This window comes from Melanostigma gelatinosum (assembly GCF_949748355.1).
Source record: "Melanostigma gelatinosum genome assembly, chromosome: 14".
Lineage (NCBI taxonomy): Eukaryota > Metazoa > Chordata > Actinopteri > Perciformes > Zoarcidae > Melanostigma > Melanostigma gelatinosum.
This window is the reverse complement of record NC_136647.1, coordinates 8,218,177-8,243,848: the sequence shown is the minus strand read 5'-3', so window position 1 is coordinate 8,243,848 and position 25,672 is coordinate 8,218,177. Positions and strand designations below refer to the sequence as shown.

The 25,672-nt window shown below is 41.4% G+C and overlaps 2 protein-coding genes across 2 annotated transcripts; both read left to right on the top strand.

The window, feature by feature from the left end:
- The first annotated feature begins 37 nt into the window (after nt 1-37).
- On the top strand, nt 38-21,171 carry lars1b (leucyl-tRNA synthetase 1b). The gene is made up of 32 exons (XM_079283980.1): nt 38-155; nt 509-630; nt 1,039-1,126; nt 1,234-1,314; nt 1,474-1,611; nt 1,817-1,978; nt 2,250-2,362; nt 2,618-2,681; nt 3,044-3,132; nt 3,282-3,507; nt 3,701-3,788; nt 4,630-4,706; nt 4,992-5,045; nt 5,151-5,291; nt 5,950-6,027; nt 6,219-6,304; nt 6,567-6,632; nt 6,844-6,926; nt 8,426-8,564; nt 9,024-9,236; nt 9,586-9,643; nt 10,020-10,083; nt 12,578-12,761; nt 13,175-13,265; nt 13,389-13,529; nt 14,208-14,348; nt 15,574-15,684; nt 15,912-16,022; nt 17,817-17,921; nt 18,874-18,969; nt 19,266-19,398; nt 20,091-21,171. The coding sequence occupies exons 1-32, from the start codon at nt 150-152 to the stop codon at nt 20,294-20,296; spliced, it is 3,555 nt and encodes a 1,184-aa protein (XP_079140106.1). The 5' UTR covers nt 38-149; the 3' UTR covers nt 20,297-21,171.
- A 1,559-nt stretch (nt 21,172-22,730) lies between these two features.
- Nucleotides 22,731-25,094, top strand: plac8l1 (PLAC8 like 1). The gene is made up of 4 exons (XM_079284153.1): nt 22,731-22,810; nt 23,361-23,593; nt 23,741-23,877; nt 24,177-25,094. The coding sequence occupies exons 1-4, from the start codon at nt 22,785-22,787 to the stop codon at nt 24,306-24,308; spliced, it is 528 nt and encodes a 175-aa protein (XP_079140279.1). The 5' UTR covers nt 22,731-22,784; the 3' UTR covers nt 24,309-25,094.
- Nucleotides 25,095-25,672: the final 578 nt, after the last annotated feature.

Genomic DNA, 25,672 nt, shown 5'->3' with positions numbered 1-25,672 from the left:
CCAGAACCCTTTGCGTGAAGCTGATTGTAGGGTTCGTCAGCTAGGCACCGGTAGCGTGGGTTTGTCTTGTCAAACTGGATACTACCTCCACTGTTTCTTCTGTTTAAATAACATAATAATTATCTTAATTGCTCATAGTTTGGGTCGAAATGACGGTAGGTAGTATGCTCCATTCATCCGCTGTTTAAAACGGTTAATGCTGGTTTGTAAGAAGTGGTTTCGTTAATTTACTGTAGCAAGTAGCTAAGTTAGCTAACATAAGCTAGCTAACGTTAGTTGTCGCGTCAACTGTCTGAGCTTGACCAGAGATTACAGCTGGTTTCTTTTTGAACACATGTGTTGAACAGTTTTTTTTATTCTAACATATTATATTTTATTATCGGGTACTTAAGAGTTTCCTTAAAGTGTATATTTGTTATCAAACAAATGTTTATTCAGTTGAATTGCAGCTATTACTGTACTGCACTTTCTCTAATGATCTATAATCTTGCACTTCATTGTGTTGCAGGAGCGGAAGGGAACAACAAAGTTGGACTTCTTGAGAAAGATTGAGATAGAGATCCAGGAGAAATGGGAGAAGGAGAAGGCATTTGAACAAGATGCACCGACAACAGTTGGGGAAAGCACAAAGTGAGTGTCTGTTATCATGAGGAAGGACCATATGTTCATTTCCAAGAAGTGTCAGACACTCTCTTTTACATACTTGACCGAGGAATAGCCAGAAATGTAAGACCAACTTTGAAGAAAGCAACATTCAAAGCTTGCTGTGCTCAGGAATGCAGGTGTACTTCCTTCAACTGATATCTTCCTGGTGAACTTAACAGGTTCATAATAGGTACATAAAAAAAAACTAGCTGTGCAAGTGTGGGTGAAGCTCTGAGATTGAGTTTGGTAGAGTTAACATACCAAAGGTGAGCTTTTGAATGGTTTCCCTGTGTTATTTCCCAATTTACAGCACTTTGCTCATAAAATTATAGCAGATTTGAAATCCTTTATTGATGAAACTCTTTTTTTCTTTTCTTTTTTTTTTTCTTCCAGCAAAAACAAGTTCTTCGTCACCTTCCCCTACCCTTACATGAATGGCCGATTGCACCTCGGTCACACTTTCAGCTTGTCAAAGTGTGAGGTAAGTTTTCATACAAAAGCAACTGAAATTAACTTCTTCAGTCTGCACCTATGACATGTTATTGATGATTATGATCACTGACTCACTGCTGTACTTTCTTCTCGTAGTTTGCTGTTGGCTACCAGTCCATGAAAGGGAAGAAATGCCTCTTCCCATTCGCGCTGCACTGCACAGGAATGCCAATCAAAGTTAGTGTTGTTGTTTTCTTTTCAGTGTAGTTGCAAAGACATATAAAGCTGATATTCTACTTTTATTTTTTCAACAATTAGTACTGCATCTTCAACCCCCTCACACACACTGCCTTTTCCTTCTTTCTGGTATTGATACATTCATATTGTTTCCACCAGGCCTGTGCAGACAAGCTGAAGAGAGAGATGGAGCTTTATGGAAACCCTCCGCAGTTTCCAGATGAGGATGAGGAGGAGAAGGAGAAGCCAGATATATCTGATGAAATCATCATCAAGGACAAAGCAAAGGGCAAGAAGGTCAGGATCCGAGGGACCTGACTAATGCCAAGTTCCACATAGAGACTGAAAAAAACACAGTTGATGTTTTTGCCTCTAACAGCTATGGCTCATTACTCCCAAGTGTTTTTTTATTCTTCTTTTGGTTCAGCATTCACAAAGGTTGTGTCAATTTGCAAAATCTTTCATCTCTTACTTATTTTTTTACATTTTATTCCTCTGTTAGAGTAAAGCAGTGGCCAAATCCGGAACGGCCACTTTCCAGTGGGACATTATGAGGTCTCTGGGCCTCAAGGACCAGGACATATCCCAGTTTGCCCATGCTGAACACTGGCTGGAGTACTTTCCTCCGATGGCTGTTAAAGATCTCAAACTGATGGGAGTCAAGGTGACTCTAGCAAACATCTGACTTTTTTTTGTTTCTTTACCTATGACTCCCCAATATGCTTTGATTCTACGCTATTTTTTACATAATTGTGTACAATTTACTGTCATTGGGCTAAATGATCGAAGCATATGTGTTCAGAGGTATACACTAAAGTGAGTCCTCTTTTTGTTTGATACCTAGAGTTCAACAGAATGAGTCGACCCTGAGGATAATCACGTTATTCATTGAGTCGATTGTGCCTAAATCCTGGTCTCATGTCATCACTTCACAGGTGGACTGGAGGCGTTCATTCATCACCACCGATGTGAACCCCTTTTATGACTCCTTCGTCCGGTGGCAGTTCATCACACTAAAGGAGAGAAAAAAGATTGCGTTTGGCAAAAGGTGGGGTGGTTTAGGAGTTACCATGTGACTGTGTAACTTGCTCTGTAGCACTATCTTGGTGGTAATAAAGAGATAAGTAAGGAAAGTAGGAAGTGCACGACATTATGTGGTATGAAAATGTCGGACACTTTGTCTTTGTTGCTTTCAGGATCAGTTGAACTGTTTTGCCTAAAACGAAGTCCTGTACCAATGTCATTTCTGTCCATGTGGGAAAAGCAAAGGGAATCTGTAATATATTGTGACTGTCCTCTGCAGATATACCATCTTCTCCCCCAAGGATGGGCAGCCATGCATGGACCATGACAGGCAGACCGGAGAGGTACATTTACCTGGCTCAATGAAATAATGTATCGACTGTGATATGATTATATATGATCAATTGGGAATCCTACAGCAAACATTAAAAATAACTGTGTTCTCACAATTTTGCCAATTTTTACATTATCGTTCTTTAATGTACTGTAAATTTACCTTACACCTCACATCCAAAACACTTGACTGTGGGCTCATCAGTGCTTTTATTTGACTCACCATTTTTGCCTCTTTACTGCAGTTTACTGGGGATGTCGAAAATTCTCAGTTTGTCTTACTGATGATGGCACATGAAAAAACAAATCCTTTAAAATGGTCTTTCTGTATTTTGTTCTTTGTCTTTGAACGACCATTGTTCTCCACCTGCAGGGAGTTGGACCTCAGGAGTACACTCTCATCAAGATGAAAATAGTTGAACCCTACACGGCAAAATTCAAGTCCAAAGTCTTTTATAGCAGGTAACAAAGAACAATCACTGACTTTTAACAGACAGTCTACACCACAGACAACTTCTACGTGCACTTCACTATAATCCTCATTTTGATAAACACGGCACTACCGACTCGTAATGTGAGACTGAAGTAAAGCGCTAATGCTCTCCTCACAGCGCCTTGAAAGGCAAAAACATCTACCTGGTTGCTGCCACTCTGAGACCAGAGACCATGTTCGGTCAGACCAACTGCTGGATCAGGCCCGACATGAAGTATGTGGCCTTTGAGACGACCAGCGGGGACATCTTCATCTGCACCAGCAGGTCTGCCAGGAACATGTCTTACCAGGGCTTCACCAAAGAGAATGGAGTGGTGCCCGTGGTCATGGAAATACTGGGACAGGTACTACCTTCAGCTGCAAATACATTCTATTTCATATCAGGCACACGGTTTCATGGCCATGGCACAAACAACTTGCAAAATTGATTCCTTTTGAATTACTCTACCTTTTCCTTTTACCTGGGAAATAGCAAGGCACATTTGCAACATGCAGTGGAAATGTAACCAGCCTCTGCATCATCTTTTCTCTTTCTAGGATGTCCTTGGCTGTGCCCTGAGTGCTCCTCTGACCTCCTATAAGATCATCTACGCTCTGCCCATGCTCACCATCAAGGAGGACAAAGGTAGGAGTCAAGAAGTTAGGGAGAAATAGCAGGCAGACATTTTCCACATTGGTTAAGGTGGCTTCATTGTTGAAAGGTTTCTTTGCCAGCAGTCAGAATACCCTCGGGTGGAGGCACTTTTCTTTCTGTTTTTTTATGTGCCAAGTTGAATTTGAGTGAAATGTATCCGACAGTTGGTGAATAGTTCAACAGCTGCTTTAAATGTGTATTTATATATATGTCTGTGTTTTAAATAAAGATTATTTATTGCTTACGGTATTACCTTCTGCAGACAATCTGCACGGAGCTTTATCCCTTATCCTTCCTTGTCTTCGATATAATTGGAGGAGCTTTTTAGAAAAGTCTCAAAATAGCCGGCCAAGGTCACCACAGGATGTATTACTGTAGGTGTTGTGCTGTGATGTCAAAGCATGGCTGTTTTTTTTGACCTGAGGGAGAACATTTGTAAACATATTAAATCAAACTAATTGCACCCAGAGGCCTCTGTCAGTATCTGTTTTTCTGCTCTGTGGTGCTCGAGGGCTGTCGTTTGTCTGAGGCTCTTCATGTGTCCTGTTGACGTTTGTTTTGTAAAATAGCCTTAATTGGAATTTCTGAATAAGTGCCCAGTGTGTGTGTGTGTTGGCTTTAAGGATTATGGGGATCAATGCGAGAGGCCGTTGACATTTTTCAGTTTTCAGATCAGGTTTGTCTCTTCTTCACAGTGAGGTAGTTGCTCCAGTATAGCTGCTCGGCAATAGCGGTGAATATTCATAATGTCAATGAGACGTGTACTACCTGGCATGCATAAATACATTTTATGTATTGGCCTTTGTTTTGCCTTGTCGGCGTCTTTTCTCAGGTACGGGGATAGTTACCAGTGTGCCTTCTGATGCTCCTGATGACATCGCTGCTCTCAGAGACATCAAGAAAAAACAGGTGAGGAAGTATCTACTGTGCTGCCATTCAGGAGGCCTTTACACCTCAGGTGCAGCCTGATGCAGAGAAACACAAAAGACAGAGCACAACTAAAACTTAAAGGGCAATTTGGAAACACAGATTTCGAAATTTTTTATAAACAAATTGTGCTATTTACTTTAAGTTAAGGTGCACTAAATCCCTAATTCTTAAGGAAGAAACTCATTAAAGCTGCATCCATTGATTAAGCATGCACTACCTTTTGCATTTGATTAAGGTGCCTCTTAATGTTTGCATTTCCAACAGGCTCTGCGGGAGAAGTATGGAATCGAGGACAAGATGGTGTTGCCTTTTGAGCCGGTGAGCTGATCTCTTTCATCGTTGCATTGAACAAATTCAGTCCAAGATGGTTGATGGAGCCTTATGTGTGTGTTTTATATGTGTGTGTGTGCGTGCACATGTCAGATCCCCATCATAGACATCCCGGGCTATGGTAACCTATCGGCTCCTTTGGTGTGTGATGAGCTGAAGATCCAGAGCCAGAATGATAAGGAGAAGCTGGCCGAGGCCAAGGAGAAAGTCTACCTGAAGGGATTCTATGAAGGGGTGAGTCCACTTAGTGGGTAATAAGTTCAAAATACACCCATAGGTCAGCAAAATGAATTCCCCCCCCCCCCCCTTTAGATTTAACAAGGTTTGAAGCTTGTATGATTTATCTCCAAGACACAAGACGAGTGATTCACAACTTAAGGGTAGACTCAATTATTAATTGACTGGCTATCAGCTACGTCTTGCCCTCAGAGAGTTTGGTTCTGTCTACTGTGAAAAACTCTGCATAACCGCAAGCTGAATTTGTAGACGACACACACACACACACACACACACACGCGGGCAAAGAATATTTGTTTTTGCGAAACCCAATTTTTTCCTGTCACAATATCATGACATCAGTCAAGTCAAACCTTCACTGTCAGCTGATTGTGCATTTAAACTAAATAAGAATTTAAATGTAGACACTGCAGGGGGCCACTCTGAGCACATCTCATGTGTATGTATATAGTGTGTGTGTGTGTGTGTGTGTGTGTATATATGTATATATATATACAGTGTACACCGAGTATGTGTCATCGCTCCGAGCAGTTTATGATAATGTGTGATTGTTGAGTGCACTGCAGAGACATGACCCACTTCTTGTGGACTGAACTGTCAAAACTGTGAAAGAATCACTGTGGATGAAACATTTGTGACTGAATTCCCATCTTAGATCATGCTGGTTGATGGCTACAAGGGGCAGAAGGTCCAGGATGTCAAAAAACCCATCCAGAAGATGATGGTAGAGAGGGTAAGACACTTTGTTTATTTTGCAAAAATAAACCAAAATACAGTACGTTGAAATAACAGCTTTAAATTCTGACTTAGTCCTGGATTATGTTTGGTGTGCTGTGATCTCAGAGTTCATTGAATGCCATGTATGGCAGAGGTTTGATCTTTATTTACCTGTCATGATGTTGGCTCTGCACCACTTTCTCACAGGGCGAGGCCATGATCTACATGGAGCCAGAAAAACAGGTCATGTCGCGCTCAGCTGATGTGTGTGTGGTGGCTCTCTGTGATCAGTGGTGAGTGCCGCGGGAATTCTGAACACAAACCTCTTCATAATTTAAATCTTTACCTGCGTTCACTTGTAATTATTAGCATGGCTCTGACGCTGTATGGTAGTGTGATAGAACTAGGGGAATATACGTTTTTTTTTTAAGGTAGCTTTTTTGGTAAATGCTGGTAACAAAACTTTTAATAATTTATGGTTTGTATTTTCAAGCGTAGAAAGTCTCATGGCATTTGGGCTTTCTTTGTTTAGCAGCATGCTAATGTGTCTTCTAGGTATTTGGACTACGGGGATGCAGAGTGGAAGCAAAAGGCTCATGAAGCCCTCAAACCTTTGGAGACGTAAGACACTGACCTCTGCTCTGACGTACCAAATTCCCTCCCTGTCTGATTTTGCTCTGTGCAGTGTTTATCCATGCTTGTGAGGGGCTCCTGTGAAGGTCTAGACAATCTAGTATGGAGTGTACAAAACAAATGAAAACAAATCTAGTCATGCCAAAGTCTAAAAACATAGACATGCTGTGGTTTCATGCTCTTATTTTACACTACGCAGATTTTGTGAAGAGACCAGGAGAAACTTTGAGGCAACTCTGGCCTGGCTACAGGAGCATGCCTGCTCTCGTACCTATGGACTCGGTGAGCGTTCGTCTCTTGGCTTTTTGTGTGTGAATGATTGGGTCATGACTGCAGCCACTGTTAATATAAGTGACATATACAGCTGCATATTTAAAACGTAGTTTAGTTTCTTGTATTGTACCACGCAGCCAAAGACGAACAGGACTTTATTTAAGTAGTGCATGACTGATGTTTTTGGTCTATAGATGGAGGCAGAGGACTGATGATAAAGCTCCTAGCAACAGTCTGCCTCTCTGTTCATGCAGGAGGAGATGCAGACTGGGGGCCAGCTGGCACACAGTGCAGTAGTCTCGGCCTGTTGTAGACTCCTACTGTAGAAATCTCCCCACACATTTTCGGATTATGAACATAATGTTTCACCAACCAGACGGACTGGTACGCTACATGACTTTACTACATGTTTGCAGGTTTCTTTTAGGGCTGCAACTAACAATTATTGTCACTCGCAATTAATCTGAAGAATTAGTTGTTTGGTCTAAATAATGTCAGAAAATTATGAAAAATGTCAATCAGTGTTTCCCAAAGCCTAAAAAGACATGTTCAAATGTCTTGCTTTGTCCACAACTCAAATATATTCAGTTCACCGTCATTGAGGAGTGAAGCAACCAGAAAATATTCACATTTAAGAGGCTGGATCAGAAAATTTTGAAAATGACTCAAACCGGTTTAATTGATGAGCAAAAATAGTGATTTGCAGTTTTTATTTCACTTGTGGAAGCAAAACATACTTAAATTTCAACAAACGTAGCTCATACACTGAAAGCTCAAAAGTAAAGATGCAAGTTTGTATTTTCACAAAGTGAATGTGTGCAAGTGTTGGTGCGTATATTTTCTATTTGATTATATTCAGATTTTATATTTAATGTTGTTCAGGTCTCATAATGAAGCTGCTCCTGCTTGCAAAACTGCTCACGCTTGCAGTAGTTTTCTGTTTTTAACCATAGAAAGCTGGTGAAAGATCTCAATAGGAGCTGACTGGAAAACTAAAACATGAGCTCAGTGCATTTAAGGCTGGCTGAGTAATGTGCCCACCCACACATATACACAAACACACACACACACACACACACACACACACTCCTTAAAGTTACAAAAAATGTAATTTGAGGAAAAGCTGCAAATCAGCGAGTGAGGAATTGTTGCTGCTATCTGTCAAAGCAGCAGGTTGAGTGTAGTTGAGTTTATTTGACAATAAAAGGTTTACTTCTCTGCTTGTTTGCCAAGAATGACACAGTGACGCCTTCGTGACTTATATTCCGTTCTGTTGGTGTTGTTCTTGGCACCAGAGTTTAACCAGCTTGACGAGCAAACGCAACAAGAGATTGTGTCAGCTCAGTGGAGACAATTGTCCTTAGTAATTTTGTGTCTCTCTTTTTGCTTTCTCTGCCGTGTTTGTGTGCATGTGTGTCTTTCTCTATCTCTCTCTCTGTGTGTGTGTGTGTGTGTGTGTGTGTGTGTGTGTGTGTGTGTGTGTGTGTGTGTACACCTGGTTACCATAGGAACGCGGCTGCCTTGGGACGAGCAGTGGCTGATTGAGTCACTATCAGACTCCACCATCTACATGGCTTACTACACCGTAGCGCACCTCCTCCAGGGAGGTGTGCTCAATGGACAGGGAGCCTCACCACTGGGCATAAAGTACGGACACACACACACACACACACAACACACACTAGATTAAACAAGGATTAAGCCCGAACTGATTCACTCTCCTCCTCTCCTTCCCTCGTCCATCTCTTTCTGCCTCCAAACAACCACAGAGATGGGTCGGCTGAGGGAGAAAAGCCTCCAATTTAAGAAACTAAACGTAATATTTCCAAACGAAAGGCTTGCACACAAGGTCGATGTGTTGCTTGGTATTCATGAACTGACATGACTAGAAAAAAAATATCCACTCAATGACAAATGCTGCATTACAGAAACTGTTTCGAAAAATGAATTCATAGCTCGATTTAAGTATTCTCAAAACTGAGGTAAAATGTAACGCTGTCTAATGCTACATTTAATTACTTCTTTTGCTTCAGCCCAATGCATCCCTCTTTTTTTTACCTACGACCGTTTTTGTCTCTTAATTATTTATAATTTTTTGCTCCACAGGCCGGAGCAGATGACCAGGGAGGTGTGGGACTTCATATTCTTCAAGACGTCTCCTTTCCCAAAGACGGACATCCCTAAAGAGCGTCTCCAGAGGCTCCGGAGGGAGTTTGAGTACTGGTACCCCGTGGACGTCCGTGTGTCCGGCAAAGACCTGGTACCCAACCACCTGTCCTACTACCTGTACAACCACGTGGCCATGTGGCCCAACGACAGGTGAGTCTGCCCGCTCGATCGACGGATGGATGAAGCAGTTTTACAACATATCCAAGCCGCTATTATTTGATGTATAATTTCATTATGCGTTTAATTATATTATATATATTGATTTTGCATATGTTTGTTGTATGGAGAAGCGTATCGATGAAGGATAAAAGCACCTTATTGATATCATGATTTTAAACAACTTTAATGAGCATTTATTCAGTGTTGGAAAGGGTCTCAGAAAAACGGTCTTACAAAGTATTACATTTGATTTTAAGAAGTGGGCGTTGGATGAGGGTGAACTTGATTATATTGAGGGTGAAGTTGACACGAATGAGAACATTCTCTCTCTCGTCCACAGTGGAAAGTGGCCACAAGCAGTGCGAGCCAACGGACATCTGCTCCTCAACTCTGAAAAGGTGTGTCAAATATGAATCTGTATAGTTTAATATGAATCTCTTAATTAGATATTAGGACTATAGTCTCAGGAGAAATAATGTGGTATCTTGTCTGGGGTATTGAGACATTGAATAACAATATTAATATTATATTTAGCTGTAAATCTTTGTATTCAAACACCTCTCTTCCTATGTGCCGGTAATTAACTAGTGTTTGATGCTGTTAAGATTTTAAATTACTGTTGATTTGCACCTTTTTTTTTTTTCTTTCTTTGTAAATTTAAACACCAACAGTCTGTGACGTGATGGTTTATTCCACAAAGCGTTGTAATGAACTTGTGTGGGTGGGCATGCTTGAAAGATTCTGGCTGCTAAACATCTGTTTTCTATTTGCCAGATGTCCAAATCAACTGGAAACTTCCTCACTCTCTGTCAAGCCATTGACAAGTTCTCAGCGGATGGTACACTTGCTTTATTCTTGAGTGATCTCCCTCCTGTGTTCTGTTTCTGAGCGTTGACTCTCTCGTGTCATGTTTCACTCAAACGTGGGAGACAAAGCACATCAGGTGTGCGTAGGGCTGGGCGATATGGCCTAAAAATAAAATCTCCGATTTTTTTACAAAAAATCCGATTCACGATTTAAATAGATTTTTTCCCCCACAAATTTTTGCAGATGACAGAAGCTGTTGAAAACAATTTTTTATTTTATTTTGTGATGATTTTCCCTCGTAGGTTGATAAAAATAAAGTGCAAACAAAACCTGAACATTGTAGAAAGGTGCCTGTAGTATACAAAAAGTATTTGGTCACTCTTTTGTTTGCCTGAATCATTTAAATATAAAATTAAATTAAAGATAACATTAAATGGCATTAAATAGTAGCCTTCCATTGTAAACAACTGTGCAAATGTAACTTTTGACAGTAAGCTTTTCTAACTGAATACACTGATACAAACACAGCATGAAATAAAATGTATGTGACCCTTTACCATTCACATTTTCAAAAGTCCAACATCTGATCTAACATCAACATAACATATTGTGCACAGTAAATAAGTGCATGTAAACAAAATCAAGTGCATTCACAACATAACCAACAGTATTAAACAGTAGTGCATGTTTTTTCTAAATATTTTTTGCCAGGAAGACAGCGTCGCTTGTGCTCCCGCGGTCCTGCTCCCTCCTCAGGGCGCAACACTTCTCCCACTCGGCGGCATGCCTCTGTTTGAGGCTGTTTGTTCTGTGTCAGATGACACGAACCCGAACCATTTCCAGACCACGGAAGACACATTCTTCCCTCTCTTAAGAACGAGAGCTTCACTGCTGGCCGCCATTGTTTTCGTTTGTAAACAATGCGCGCGCACTCAACTACGGGAACCCAACGGGGGGGAGGAGTGGGGGCGATTTTCTCGATTTTCAATAAAACACATCGCCTTAAAGCACACATTCGAATTAATCGATTAAATCGATTTATCGCCCAGCCCTAGGTGTGCGTCTCGAGCAGATTACAAAGTGTTTTCATGGTGCATGGACCGTTACTCTTGGTTATAATATAAGCATCAATGATCCTGTTCTGAAGATAATTAGAAAACGCTCAATCGTCATAAGATAGTTGAGGTGTTGTTATTGGGTGCTATGAGCTATTGTAGTCACCAGACCCCTTTTTATTGCGCTTTAAGTAACGAGTTTCTGTAATAATGTATAATGAATGCAGTGCTCGTTTGGCATTTGGTGTTGCCAGTTGCAGCTTGCTCATACAAACCCCTTCACACTCGACATTGTGCTTCCTTGTCTCGAGCAAAACACCTGCTCGCGTCGGCTTTACTATGGCAAGAATAAACTTCACGGTCAGAAACGTCGTGGAAAAACACTAGTCACTTGCTTTGACGTGTCCTCTGTGGTTATAAAGTGGAGCATTTAATTCGTGGAGGTGATGTAGATCAGATGAGCTGTTCTCCAGAGGTATGTGAAGGACAGGCAGATGGAGGTTACTTGCTTTGTGAGTTGGATGGATGCTTGCGTCAAGGTGTAACGGTAAGGCAGTTCATATTCAACATTATCTCCCCATCAAAAGCAAGTTGTTGAGGTCCAGCAGCTTTATATATTATTTTAATAGAAATGTTCCAATCAATCGAGACTCATGATGTATTTGCATGATCGTCAATTCCAGAAAGTCTGTACCTTCTGATGCTCTCTCCACAGGACAGGATACAGAGGAGAAATCAAATATTTGTAGGAACTTGAGAGGACATGATTTTGTGAGAGTAAGAATGAGACTTGATGCTCAGTGAAAATGTATTTTCAAACAAAACCCCTATGTTTGGGGGGTCTCGTGAGGCATGACTTATGATAATCCATCTCGGAGAATTTGAGTCTAGTGTTGTTCATCTCTATAGTTTGACTTGGTTTTAGCCGTGTTTTCATCTGTAGCTGGTAGAGACATTGATAATCCCTCCTGCCCTCAGTATACCTCAGGATTACTTCATTCATCCTTTTTAGTTTTTTTTGTTATTTCTACTCTGTGTTTTTTATGTTGTGAACGAGCTGAATAATAGATAGATGTGTCTGCTGTGTCTCTACAAGCCACTTTGCTGTGGAAGTAAAAGAAACGACAGACTGACAGCAGATGGATGCATTAAGTTGACTTCCTGTCAAAGAGCTTGGAGTGATGTATGCTGGGTATTTGAAGTTTTCTCAGACTGTGGACTTTTCTGCAAATCCTCTGAACTCGAAGTGTTTCGCAGAAGAGAAAATAAGTGCTATGTTTAGTGTTTGAATGTGTATGATTTAAAGTTTAAAGTTAAATTTTGAAAATGACAAAGGCATTGATGAGAATGGCATTGGCCATGTTAGGTTTTTGCTCTGGTGTGAAGATGATTCACAGTTCATTTCTCAGTTATTTTGCAACTGGTCTGTCTTGCTGCTGTTTTAACACACCTGTGCGTTTCCTCCGTCAGGGATGCGTCTGGCTCTAGCCGACGCTGGGGACACGGTGGAGGACGCCAACTTCGTGGAGACCATGGCCGACGCTGGCATCCTGCGCCTCTACACCTGGGTGGAGTGGGTGAAGGAGATGATCGCCAACCAGAACAACCTGAGGACGGGACCCGCAGACACGTTCAACGATCGGGTCTTTGACAGGTAGATGCAAGTATTCATTGACACGGCGTGGTAATACAGGTACCAAGATATACTGCAGAGCTCTCATGAATAATTGAGGATTCATGGCCTATCTATAAATTGTCTGAAAGTAAGAGAAAATGCCCATCTTTAGACCCAGACACAGAAGTTTGAAATTGTTATTAAAACTATCAATTAAGAGAATAATCTATTGTTTTTGTTTGATTTATAATGAACTACAAACCATTTCATCTGTAGTCTATATCCACTTTAGTGTGAAAACCAGATCCACTGTGTCACACTCAATGAAACCGGGCGAGTCCTTCGGAGTTCGTATGGTTCCTGTTTGACTTTGTGCTCTCCGGCGCTGAATAAGTGAATGGTTTACTGGCTCCGCAAACTGATTGTAAGGATTTTGTGTCCCGTCTGTCTAGCGAGATGAATGCCGGCATCTTGAAGACGGAGCAGCACTATGACAGGATGATGTACAAGGAGGCCCTGAAGAGTGGCTTCTTTGAGTTCCAGGTAAAATAAAATGTCCGTTATAAAAAACGCTCTCTAATGCACGTTTTAAAGACAAGCATGCTTTTTATCCTCCGTAAGCATTTTCTGATGTATGTGTACGGTATATATGATTTATGTGTGCAGGCAGCCAAAGATAAGTATCGTGAGCTTGCTATCGAGGGCATGCACAAGGACCTGGTCTTCCAGTTCATAGAGATGCAAACTCTGCTGCTGGCCCCCATCTGCCCACACCTTTGTGAATATACTTGGGGTCTGCTTGGCAAGGTAAGGAAACATGGGTTCGGACTCATAATGTGGGTTTCATGTTTGCTTTGACTGTGGGTTCAGATGTGTCTTCCATCCTCTCGTCCCGTCGGTCCCTCGTTTTTATCTCCACCTTTTGGACTTGCGAGTAGAACAGAAATACTGTGTGAAAGAAGCAGTTATCTTCCTGTGTTCATTTACCGTCATGGATACACGGAGCAACAAGCTAAGATACCATACTTCATGTGCTGTAGGTCTGAAGCGGCACTTTATCCACTCGTCACTGACTCTTGTGTGAAACTACCAACGCACACACATTCCCTCTGTTGGCGTACATGTCCACCAGCAGCCTGTCTGCAAACACTTTTGCACGCTCCCAACAGCACAGCAGAGAGCCGAGAATATTTTTAACACTAGATTATATGAATGTGAAAGAGTGCTGCTGCTCTTTTTTTTCGGTTGGTTGTGGGGCTTTTGTTGTTGCTAAGCGACAGTCTTTTCTCCAATCATGTGTGCAGCACCGCTAGCTAAAGAGCTAAGAGGCACTCGGTGGACACGGTGGTACACGCATCGTTAACACGGGGTGTGTGTGTGTGTGTGTGTGCCTGGTTTTGTTGTTTTGTTCGCCACCAGACAAAAAACACTTTGTTGTCATCGCTCCCCTTCACTCATCAGCCTTCTTTCCTCTTTGCCCAACAGACCAGTTCTCTGATGAAGGCATCGTGGCCTGTGGCCAGTCCAGTGGATGAGATTCTGATGCGGTCCTCCCAGTACCTGATGGAGACCGCACACGACCTCCGGCTGAGACTCAAAGCATACCTGCAGCCTCCCAAAAACAAAGTAAGAACTGTGGTCCGTGTTGTTTCACATGCTTCACTGTACTTCACTGCTGCAATGGCTCTTTAAAGTAATTCTGAAAAGGAATATTGATTCCACAATTGATTGCTTTTTATTTTTTTTATTTTTTATAGTTAATATAAAATTCAACACTTCGTCTCAAAGTGCATTAAGTTTGGTCATTAAATCTTTTCTGCCTCAAGTGTTGTTAAACAGTTTCATGGTTGTTTGATGAGCACAATGAGGCAGAAAACAATAAAACAGCTTGAAGATATCAGACAGCACGCCGAGAGTAGAGGTGAGATTCAATAGCAGTCAATCTTACCTGCTTACAATCTGCTTTTTTACTCTTTATCTTGTTAAATCACATACTTAATATATAAAGGAGGTATTCATTTGCATTTTCTCTGCTTGGAACTGGATTGAGTATAAAAGAGTTAGCATGTTACGACTGACTATGGTACGTTTTCCTTTGATAGATTCTGTTTTGAACATAAATGAGGTCTGTTTGAATCCTGCTCTGTGTATTTTCCATTTTCTATTCCCAGGCCAGTTTCACTGACCCTGTTTTAACCAAAGTTATAGGAATCACCTTTTCAATGGTCAGTACTTTGTTTGACACATTGCATTTGTAGATTATCGGTGTTGTATATGGCAGGTCTGGGGTTATTTGTTATATTGTTCTATACTCTATATGACTAAAATTGTCTTGACTATCCCTTTAAATACTCGAAGTACCTTTTATATAACTCTACTTCAACTATACCTTAAGTCTGTGTTCTGCTCGCCGCAGGAAAGTTAGTCTATTGTTTAACAGTTTGGCTCTTCGATAAGAGTCTCTAGACAGCTGGGGAAAAAAGCAAAACAAGTATTGACAAGATTTGAAACAGCCGATATCTCAGACTTCCAGACCGTGGTTATTGATTTACTGTAAATGTTTTGTTGCCATGGAGGCAAGATGGAAGGATAATGGGGGGAGGAGACAGGAAAAGATGGAAGGCTGTCTTTTTATAATCATAATAATATTCTTTTAATACATTTCTGTCAAGGGAGCAGATGGATTTTATTACCCTAACCTCACCCAGGCTGGAACCATCCAAACGCACTGTTTGCGTCTGATTGAGCCCGCCCACCTCTGACAACACCATCAGAGTCCTGTACCTGACTATGGTTGCACCAGACGAATCTGAAATGCTCCTCTTTCTCTGCTGTGTTTTCTTCCCAACAGAAAGGCGGCTCAAAGCCCCCAGCCAAGCCTTCCCACTGCACCATCTATGTTGCCAAGACCTACCCTCCATGGCAGCACAGTGCCTTATCTCTGCTCGGCAAGCACTACAAGGTAACAAAACAACAAACAACATTCATACAGACATTTGCAATTTGTTACATGTGAAAGCACAATGGTCCACGGCACAGTGACGCACTGAAATACTTGCCCTTGTATTTGAAACGATCACTGAAGTTATTCCACGTAGTTCACCTCGTACATCTCTCTGTGTCTATGTGCTCCTGGACGGCTGTATGTTTTACCCAGCTGTTTTTGTTGTTTTCTCTGTGTCTTTCCAGAGCAACAACGGAGCCCTGCCAGACAACAAGGTGATCGCGACTGAGTTGGGAGCCCTGCCTGACCTGAAGAAGTACATGAAGAGAGTCATGCCTTTTGTAGCGATGATCAAGGTAAATCTGGGGGAGGCAGGAGCACAGTGAAGGAGCATTTGTGTATCTGTGTAAATGCACACACTGTCCGTTCTCCATCGTTCTAGAGCAGTGATTCTCAACTGGTGGGTCGCGGACCCGTTTTCAGTGGGTCGCAGGCCTTTGCCTGACCAAAAAAAAAAAAAAAAGTGATTTTATTTTGAAGGGCATTTTTTATGCAGCGGAATTATTCCAGCATTTACGGCACTTGTGGTGTGGGTTGTGAAAGTCAAATCATAGGAAGATCTCCAAAAGACAGAAATGGCCAGAGAGACCAGAGTCATTAGACTCTGACTGGACAGACTCATAGAGGCGAATTCTTCAAACACTAATTTCTCTTTTTGGAAGATGAAAAAAATATAATATTGTGGCTTTTTCACTTCACCCTGAATGAACTGAATTTAAAGCTGCAGGGCAATTCAGTGAAAATATTTTTTCTAAATAGAATTTCATCACATCATTTATTTTTTAATCCAGCCATTATTTTACTTGAAAAGAGAAGAACATGTATCCATGTATTTCTATGTATTCATAATCCATCCAGTTAAATTTGAAAAATGAGAATAATATTTGTTAAAATATAATGTGTGCTTTCTTAATTTGATTTGACAGTTTACTACACAGAGCCGTTACTACTACTAGACGTCTTGAAAATAGATATGTATAATGATGTAAATGGTGTGTGTATGTATATATGTATATGTGTATATATATATATATATATATATATATATATATATATATATATATATATATAGAAATATATATGTATATATATAAATATATATATATATAAATAAATAAATAAATAATTTGGGTCGTGGTTCCCGGCTTGTCGGTGGATCCCGCAGCCAGACCAGTGAGAACCACTGTTCTAGAGAGTCTAACATGGACAATTTATTCGTGCTTATTCATCTTTTTTTAACTTTTTTAAATTTTATTTCTACACATATTTGCCTTTAGCTCCTTTTTGTGTTGTATTTGCTTTCTCTGCCTTGTTCAAATTGAGCTTGTTTATCACCTAAGAAACTGCTCATGGTGGCTTATCTTTTGTTTGGGTTTTGTGGTCCTGGTACTTTAAGTATGCATCATTTAAATGCTGGTTTCTTTTCTTTTTATTCCTCTTTGTGTTGAACAATGACCAAACTGTAGCCAATATTGTCTGAACAACAGTGTTGCAAAGAAATGTCTGGGATTCTTGGTCTATTGATTGAAAGAGTACAACACATGCTTTTGACAGACTGTCTCTGCTTGTTATGCTGCACCTTTGCTACATTCATAAAAAATGTTTTTATTTTTCTATTCAACTTGGCAGCACATCTGTCTTCAACGGGAACTGGCTCTGCTTGTTATGATGCACCTTTGCTACATTCATAAAAAATGTTTTTATTTTTCGATTCAACTTGGCAGCACATCTGTCTTCGTCCCCACCTTTTCACATTTTGGCTGCTTTGCTTTAGATTACATTAAATTCCTATCGAATTGCAAATTGCATCATGTCTAGTTAAGGTGTCTCTGTTGGTCACATACCAGCATTCACTCAATACATTTGGGCATGACAAGTTGGTAAATGTCAGAAAAACTTTATTTTTCTTCAATAATCTCATGATGGCAGCATTACCATGATGATTATCTTATCTCCATAATGCTGGCTTGTTTTTTTTAGGTTTTGTTCTATTTAGAAAAGTTAACTTCCTGTTCGTTCCTCAGGAAAAGTTCACGTCCATCATTCGCACTCGTATTGTATGATTGATTCTGACTATTTGGGTTCTGCAGGAGAACCTGGAGAAGCACGGGCCACGGGTCTTGGATCTGGAGCTGGAGTTTGATGAGCGGGTGGTTTTGATGGAAAATCTGGTCTACTTAACCAATTCTCTAGAGGTATGTTTGGGGATCATTTCTGAAGTCAGAAAGTGTCTGTCCAACCTAAAAACACGCCTGGCAGCTCTTCATTTGTGTGAGTGCAGAGTTAAAGATGGGATAAAACACTACAAGCAGCAAAAATCAGCTCTAGCAATATATTGTTATCTCAAATGTGAGAAATAAACACAAGTTTAGTCGATTTAAGGTCTGTTTGTCGTCACAATGTCGAGCTGTATCATGCAGTTGCAGCATTTTTGGTTTCCTCAAAAATACCTCAGCTTTAAAGCTGAGTCAGTTGAGACAGTCCTGAGCTCAGTTGTCAGTCAGGAAAGCCCTTCATGCTTTTGTCTGCAAAGAGGCTTAGCCGAGTCGAAAGTAGAACCTGAGTCCCTAAGATACTTTAGTCAAACCAGCACACATTTAACCTCAGAAAGAAAACTGCGTCAAACTAATACCCTCAATCCAATTTCCAATGTTTCGGATAGATCATAGCTAAAATAATAAGCTGCCGCAGAGAGGAAAAGCTGATGGAGAAATATGCTTTATGATGTAGGACTGAAAAAGAGTGATGTGTTACTTACCGCTCAAACATAACACTGTGAATGTGGCTCAACTGATTTGAACCTTAAATCAGTTTTTTGAGAAACGACTGCAGTCTTGAACTTTTGGATGGTCTGTGGTTGTTTATGCTGCAGATGTGGACGTTTCTGTGGCCTCTTTGTGACTTCTTTCTTTCCCGTGTTTAACTATTTTACAACACTGTTACTCTGTGCCATCTCAAACTGAAATACCATCCCCGATTTTGAACGTGTGAGCGACGAAGCCAGATGTTTGTCTCTCTGATCTCTGCAGGAGCCAGATTAACACCACCGCTGTTTGCCAGTTTGCGTACCACACGCACCTGTACACACACTATCAGATAGCGGATTGATCTCGGCTGATAATCCTTCTTTTGCCACATCCTCTACAGCTGGAACAGATCGACATCTTGTTTGCGTCTGAGGCTGACGACAAAGTGAAGGAGGACTGTTGCCCGGGGAAACCGTTCTGTGTTTTCAGAACAGAGGTAAATGATTTTGGCTGTGTTGGCGGCTCTTAAAGCAGGTTGCATGCGTGCGAGTCTCTGTTAGAGGGCAGGTGTACGCTTCTTTTTCAGCCACGTTTCTCAGATTTTCTGACCTGCATATTCGCAATAGGTTCCTGTTTTTATGTGTTTATCTCTGTAGGTGCTTGATTACCTGTGTGCATCCCTTCTGCAAGAGTGTCTGTGTTTCCCAGATGAACAAAATATGTGTTTGCACACTCAAATCAACAATTAAATTGAGTGTTTGTGCGTTTGTGTTTGTGCCTCCATTTCCCCAGCCTGGAGTGTGTGTGTCCCTGGTCAACCCTCAGCCGTGCAACGGGCAGTTTTCCACAAAGGTTGACATCCGCCAGGGAGACAGCGGAGACAGCATCATCCGTAGGTTAGCTAAGGTCAACAGACTCATTAAAGGTTAGTAAGATAAATGGATATACAACACAAATTCATAAACTATTACAGATTATTTTTCGACGATTTTGGACGATCTTTTTCGTGGAATAAATTACATCACGTCTTGGTGGCTCAGCTAACTGATAATGTTACTGATGTCCAACAGCCTCCCAACCTTGTTTCAGTCTTTCCCATCTGCCATCCTTGTGCACAACGACTGGGGAAGGGAGTGGCTGGATGATGATCAATTAACTGTCTACTTCCATACCGTGAATCCAGTGTTCCCCCATTGTTTTAAAGCCAACTCTTCAAGCAATTTCAATAAGCCCTGTTTTTTTTAGATAATGCAGTTCTCATTAAATATCCATCCACATTTGATTTTAACCATCATTCTATCCAAAACCAAGCTATGTGCTTTATGTGATGGCAATTTACCCACCCACTTCCCCTTGTGACATTCTCTTTCACAATCATCACTTTGACACAACGCCGTGCTTAGCTTCCCTCTCTGCACTGATTCTCCATTTCCTCCATCACTCACTACCCTGATCAGCTTTAACATTCTCTGCACTCTTTCCTGCCATCATCTCATACCTCCTATGGGTTTCACCTCCACCACTTATTGTGTAATTCTTCCATCCCTTTCTCCATCTTTTGCCACTCTCTCTCTCACACACACACCTCTCTGACTTTGCCTGACTCCCCTCCACCAGATCTGTCCAGAGTCAAGTTGATGAGGTACGAGGACCCTGTGCTGGGGCCTCGCCGGGTGCCCGTCCTGGGACACGAGGAAGAGGGCAAACTGGCCATCTCCAACAAGTCTGTGTTCAACATCAACCTGGAGGAGAAGAGGGTCACTCTGGCTGACAACGGCCTCTCTGTGGACATCGGGAACTCTCTGGTTTATCTGGTTAATTAGAGTTACATTCACTCTCTCGCACACACACACACACAAGCATATGTCGGCACATTCAGCAGTGAATTATTTGTGAAAGGTTCAAATGCGTCATTAATTGTTGCCACAAAAAGGGTAATTTTGACTGAAAGCCATAGAACAGTGACTCAAACATATATCTGTGTTTTATAATCCATGTTTCTGTGGATGTGACCGATTGTTGTGCACCTTTTTCACTGCTGAATGCGACCTCAGTGAGCATCTGAAACTAATGGGACCTCAAGAGTGTGCTTCTGTCCTCTTACAAAAACATGTACAATTTTAGTACATCCGGATCTGGTTTTGTTCTGCACAAAACGGATGGTTCAGGGTCAACCCTATCCCCGGCAAAAATCCAAGATATTGGATCTTTGGTACTAAAATTAGGGTTCTTTAATGGTGTGAAAAAACTATCCTGTACTTTCCCTTAAGGATTTTGTGTCGGAGGACAGCACCAGGATTTGTATTCTGTTCCGTCTTTTCATCGTCTGTTTACGTTGAATCTCGTTACTTTTCTCAATGAGCCACTCTTTCCTGCTTGATATGATGCCCAATAAATCTATAACTAAGCGCTTTGCTTTTTCTGAAGGGGACAAACAAAAATCTACCACCATGTCCTAGCAAACAACATATGTTATTACATGGTGCGACTGCTCCTGCAGCCTCCTCAATGCCTTTTTTTTTTTTTTCCCATATAGATGGTAATGTGCCTGCTGTGTTGTTTCATACATTGAAGGTGAGGACAATCATTCCCTCATGTTTTGTCATCCTGTCAGACACCGGCTTTCCTATTTTCTAGCAGTGGATGGTGTTTGTCTCACTTGTGCTTTGCAGAGAAATAATAAAAAACCTATGAAATATTCAGGCTCCTTGTTTATTGTTTCTCGCGACCCTCTCCATGCGGTTGCATTTTTTTCAAAGGAAATAAATAGGACGACTGTTTCCCACTCTCATTTATTGGTGACTTGGAATGGGGATTTAAAAAGGAGATAAAACAGCCAATAAATGCTTCAGTTGACTGAATAAATCAGTCTGTTATCAACATTTAAAGGAAATGTTCTACATTTAGGGAAATAACCTTGCTTTGTTGAGTATTAGATAAGGAGATTGATAATGCCCACATGTATGCTCAAATGTGAAGGTATTGCCTGCAACGGGCTAGCTTAGCATGCAGACTGGACATAGCTAGCCCAGCTCGAGCCTGTTGACCTGAAGGCAAAGAGCTGCAACCTTAATGCCGTAAAAGCGACACGATAACGACGTTGCGTGAAAAGGGACCTTGTTGGAGCTCAACTTGCAAGTGAGTGAATCCAGGTCAGTCATGTTTGTGTTTTACAAAGCGATTTTTCATGTATCTCACATCTTTTTTAATTTCAGAACTATTCCAGGGGTTTGCTCTGCGGTTCGCTACTTCAACGGCTTTTCGGTAGAACGACTTTCCAACAGGGTTCACTGTCGGTTAAACATCTGCCGATAATCATGTTCTTTTTATTTCAAGGATCCCATTCAACTGTAATCCTTTTGATGCTTCTGTCTTTGATGCAACTCCTACAAATGAATGACACCATAATCGGCTATAGCTACCTTTCTTATCCTGGGAAGGAGCTAGAAAAGCGTCCACTTACATGGACTAAATTACATGTTTCTCCCAATTTTAAGACCCATTGTGAATGTGAGTGAACTGTCTGGGCCTCTCAACCCACGATGGTTGCACTACATGTCCTTCCGCCACGTAAAGCTCCCCTCACTTCTCTCTTCTGTCACCCACACACACACACACACACACACACACACACACACCATCAGTCTAAATTTAAAAGGTCAAAGTCAGAGCAGGAAATGCATGAATGTATTTCTTTGGTTCTAAAATGCCTCTTTCACTTCCCAGCTCTCGACTGCATGAGTCTGCTTCTGCTTCTGTCTGCTGGTAAGTGTAACCGTATGTTGTTCAATTTCAAATGTCATAGGTCAAGCAAACTGTTAGAATTGAGGTAATGTGTTTGATCTTTTATTTGACATCCATAATTTGTACTTAATTTCCCATATATTTGTGCACCTTTTAGATGTCCTCTGTATCTCTGTGTCAGACTACTCGTGTAAATAAGTAATCGCTCATTACAAGATTTCCGACCTCCTGGTGGGTTCGTGTTAAAGTGTTTGAATGCATTCACATCTGATTATTTTATGCCAGATGTTCATGCAGCTCGATGTGCATCGGCCCCATTTGCATTCGCTGCATTAGCGGGGGGGGGGGGGGGGGGCACGCAGCAAAGTCACAGACAGAAGGCAAACTATACAAGACTTATCTCTGTCACACAGCTTCTAGGCCGAGCCATTCGACTGCTGGTTTATCTGCTCCAACACACACCCTCTCACTGGGGAAGTGTCACTCCACCTCCTCATTCCTGCTGACTCCCTGCTCGCCCTGTCCTCTCTCGCCTCAGCCCTCTCTGGATGCCAGTAGCTTCTAGTAATGGAGCAGCTGACAGTCACACACCAGTAAGTGCATTTGCTTGTCTCTCCCGGTCCACATTGTTGTCACCACTGAGCACAATGGATTTACAGCAAACAGCTCACTTATCTCATTCTGTTTGGTTTTTTTTTGTACTCCTTCGTTTCCTCTTAATCTTGTTCTCCTTTTACGTCTCTACGATAAATGATCATGCAAATTAAACACGAACATTTCTTAAATCCATTATTGCTGCATTCTAAAACTCACTAACATTTGTGGTGATTTAAGTGTTGCTGAAGGCCTTAAACACTTGAATGGAAGAATACATCGTATGATAAATAGCGGGAGGATAATATTAGTGGGATAATAGTGTACAGTTTTATATTAGGCCAGCTGAGTACAAATCATGCTGCTCAAGAAAGAATTATTGAAACAAATAAGATTTCAGCTTAGAAAATGAATTTCTAACTTAAGACTCATTTAACATTAAGCCTACAGCAAGCTATCAGTTAGAGGCTTGACAAGTCATGATGGATTTATCAGCCTTCCATCTAAAGACAAATATGATTTAAAAAAAAAAAAAAAATCTAATTTCAGACCAAGGCTGTCAGTCACCCGGGGCTCAGCATCAGCGTTTCAAGAGGAGGAAGTGGGGGGCTTCACCACAGGAAGTAAAGATGACTCGAGGTCAAACAATGTTCCTGCAGTGACAGACCCAGCACTCACACAACCCGGCCTCGGCATCACAACGACGACCATCACCACCATCACACAGACGGGAGGAGACTGGAGCACTGGCCTGTTTGACGTCTGCGGAGACAAGACTACATGTAACACGCAAACACAGACGGAAGCTGTATTCTCATACGCTCGGTGCTCTCACACGCCAATCAGAACTTTATGACCTATTCTTCGTATCATGTTTTTGTTCTTAGCTCAGTCTTTTGTCACACGTTGTGCTTACCCTGTGCTTGCAGGTGTCCTCGGGGCCCTGGTGCCGTGCTGTTTAGACCTGAGTTTAGCTCACCAGTATGGCGAATGTCTGTGCATGCCTCTGCTACCGGGATCCACTTTTGCCATGCGAGTTGGGATCAGGGAGCGGTACAAGATACGGGTGAGTGTGCGTCCTTGAACACACCACTAAGAAGACTTCAAAACAACTTTTTTTTTTGACTCTACAATAAATGGAAAGCCGATAGCTAACAGTAGATAATCAATTCAACAACATTGCTAAATGCACTCACAGGTTCACTTTTAAGTTGCGCGAGTGAATTTCTGTTTTCATGTCTTTTCATGCAATGCACCTCATGGTCCTGGACCTGTTCCTGCTGTGTCGTTGTGTCTACACGTCCGCTTCTCTTCTGTCTGTTTGCATGTACGTGTGTGTGTGTCTGTCCGCATGTTTATCCACAGGGAAGTGTGTGTGAGGACTGGACCACAGTGTATTGCTGTTACCCTCTGGCTGTATGTCAGATGATAAGGGAGATAAAGCGGAGGATGAAGACACTGACCTATCATGTGTCCACTGCCCTCGAATGCCAATGAAGGAACTCTTGCCAGTAGATGAGGCCTGTCCTTTCACAACGCAACAGAGACGAGTGAGGGACATCTAAGACGTACTGTAGCACCAAGGATCAATACCATAAGGTTTTTAAATGCCTTGGACAGTGAATCAAGCCAACTTTCAAAGAAGTCTGGAAAGGATAAACTTTCATTCACAATAAACAGCAAATGGAATCATTGTGTAGGGCGTGTAATTGAAACCTACCTTTACACTGCTGTTGGGCCTCTTTTTAGAGAGGATATTATGAATATACTTGGAAGCAGTATTCAGCTTTCCTTGCAGAGGCAAGAACTCATCAACTACATTTTGAGCAGGTGGCGAGACGCACGCTTTTCTTTTGGTTTCAGTCGCTGTCAGCAAACAGCACGAAACATCTGGTACAAGTCTGTCATACAACAGAGGCTTCAAAAAGCAGCCAACTGTCTTTAATTCTAAATGCACGCAATTAATTCCATCACAACTCAAAAACAGGCAGTACTTCAATTAAGCTCATTGTCAACAGTTCAAAGGGACAATTGCATTAGTAGAAAGTGATACAAATGAAGTGAGAAAGGGGATTCGGGTGAACCGACCCTTTCATTTTGCCTCGCATTCCAAAGGTCGCCAGAGGCATGAGGGGGGGGAGATGAAGTGAGGAAACATACAACTTTCTACTGTAGACCTTGATGGGACAAACTGTGAACTTGAGACATGACTCAACATGATCTCATTTTCAGCATTACATTTAAAACTAAATCCAAGTAAAGCAGGAGAACCACTTAAAAGCCGAGCAGCATTGCTCCGATTACAGTCAGCAGTTCAAGTGCAGTCTGATGATAATAAAGTCCGTTTCCATATTTCTGATTTTCTTTTATCCCTCTGTTCTTCAGTTCACCTCAGGCATTCAATCATGTTATCAATCCAGTCCTGATCGCCGTGGTTCCCTGAACCCGAAATTCCAACCAGCGTGAGCGAGTGTGTGGAAAATGTTATTTCTACACAAAGCAGATGGGTCCTCAAAGGGCGAATATGTCATTTGTTAACTCTTACGGATGTGGACCCCGTACCTGGCAGCTGCTTCAAACGAAATGGGGAAAGAAAAATGAGAATGATGTGAATAATAAAATCGAATCGGATTTTACTTACAGTTAATCTGCTGCATGAAGATACATATATTTAAATCATCGCAAGTGTAAATGTATCAGTTTTTTTTATTTCATTACATTTTTTATTTATTTTATTCTTTTATTTACAAATTCCCAGCTGAAAAACATGTTTAAAATAATATGTTCACCCAGTTATAGACTAAAATAGAGCATATACTGGTACAGATCGATACAACTGCCCCCTATAAGCTACAATAGCT